The sequence below is a fragment of the Papilio polytes genome, unplaced genomic scaffold (assembly GCF_000836215.1).
Source record: "Papilio polytes unplaced genomic scaffold, Ppol_1.0 DF823923.1, whole genome shotgun sequence".
NCBI classification, from domain to species: Eukaryota; Metazoa; Arthropoda; class Insecta; order Lepidoptera; family Papilionidae; genus Papilio; species Papilio polytes.
Genome location: NW_013525281.1, coordinates 7,372,410 through 7,374,039, shown reverse-complemented (window position 1 = coordinate 7,374,039; position 1,630 = coordinate 7,372,410). Strand labels below are relative to the sequence as shown.

The window sequence follows — 1,630 nt, the reverse complement described above, 5'->3', positions numbered from 1 at the left end:
CCCCCAGCGCCCCCAGCGCCCCCACCACACCACTGGCGATGGAACTGCATCACTAATACAGTTAAAAACGGCACTTCGCCCGCATACAGACTTCCACATAGTGCATGAACACGCGCCCCCGCGATGTTATCCCGTCTATGTCAATAATATCGCCAACGATACCGATGTCGAGCATACATCGCTACTTAGATATATGAAATGTGAATACGAGGAGTTTGTTGATCATAATAAATGTAATAACAGTGCCTTGTGTGTACATAATTTTAGTGACAGCGATGACCTCTTAGAGCTCCGCAAACCAATACAAACTAACACCAAGAATGTGGGCTGCGAATGTAAAATGGTTTCAAGGGGGTCCGTCAACAACGAAGACGAAGGCGAAAGCTCGGACCCCGCCCCCGCCCCCGCCAGCAGCGCCGCGACAATCAAAGCAACGAAATCTTCTTGCAGTGTAACTTAAATACCACTTGTGCGCGATGGTATCCATTAGTATGTAATGTCCACGCGGTGGCGCTCCTCCTCCCCCTCCTCCCCCTACTGGTACCTCGTCACAAACTGAGACAGACGGTGCTTCTTCTGTCCCGTCCAATACCTTCCGATCGACCTAATATTGTGTTATTTGTATAGATGAACATTTGTGTAATACTTAAGTTAGATAATGAATGTAAATGTGTGAAAATACATCGATTAAAATTAAAGTATTGAAACATTTGTCTTTTTTTAATAGATAATGTCATACATGTAGTACCTACTGTTGTAGTTTGAATATTTGTATTCGATTTATTTCTTAGTACGAGCATGAAGGATATTTGTGGGAGTGTCGACTCGCGGCCGCCGCGCTGTGGACGAATTCTACGACCGCCGTAGACAAATTCATGTTTTAAATGTCTCTTATTTTCGCTTGAATGTACTTGTATGAGTTAATACATACGTTATAACATAACATTGATCTCACATCGATGTTAATTGCGCTTTTAGAATGTTTTCTTTGAAACGGCGGTAACTCAGCTAGCGCACGATTGCGCCATATTTCCTCTGAGACTATGTACGACTTTTATAGAATATATATTTTTAAGCATAACTTTTTATAACACGAGCACTGGTCCGATTCTAGACTTATTTAACGTCAAAGGAACTTTTCGTGTATTTCAACGAAATGGTTAGTTTTAACAAGTGTTAACTATGACGATATAACTATTTCAGTTCCACCTAATTCAATAAAATTACAATTAAACATGCGTTTGTGTTAAGTAAAGAATATAACTAGCTATAGTTCGTAAACTACTAGGTACATATAACTAAAAGATATTTTGGCAACATTATGAATTCCAGTGTTGTATTCACAACCTTCTATCTTAATCCACAACTAAGTTACAGGGTAGTCAAAAGTGCCCAGAAGCGCTTCGAGAAAATAGTGTTTGGCCGTGGTGTGGTGCGCGCCACGGCCCGCTGGCCCTCGGCGGGGCTCTGCCGCGCTCCCATGTTAATTAGGTTGAGTTTGTGTAGATAAATTTCTATTTTTTTTTTCATTTATTACTTCATTAGGTGATCACGAAAAATTGATTATTTTCATTCAACATTACCGCCTTTTTTGACCGACTTCCCAAAAGAAGGAGGTATTCAATTCGAC

The 1,630-nt window shown here is 40.9% G+C and overlaps 1 protein-coding gene across 1 annotated transcript in view; it reads left to right on the top strand.

The window, feature by feature from the left end:
• LOC106102154 (inhibitor of nuclear factor kappa-B kinase subunit epsilon) overlaps positions 1-460 on the top strand; it is a 4,366-nt gene extending 3,906 nt beyond the window's left edge. The window contains exon 4 of the mRNA XM_013281565.1: positions 268-460. Within this exon, the coding sequence (XP_013137019.1) occupies positions 268-460 (193 nt within the window). The remainder of the gene's footprint in view (positions 1-267) is intronic.
• The last annotated feature ends 1,170 nt before the right edge of the window (positions 461-1,630 follow it).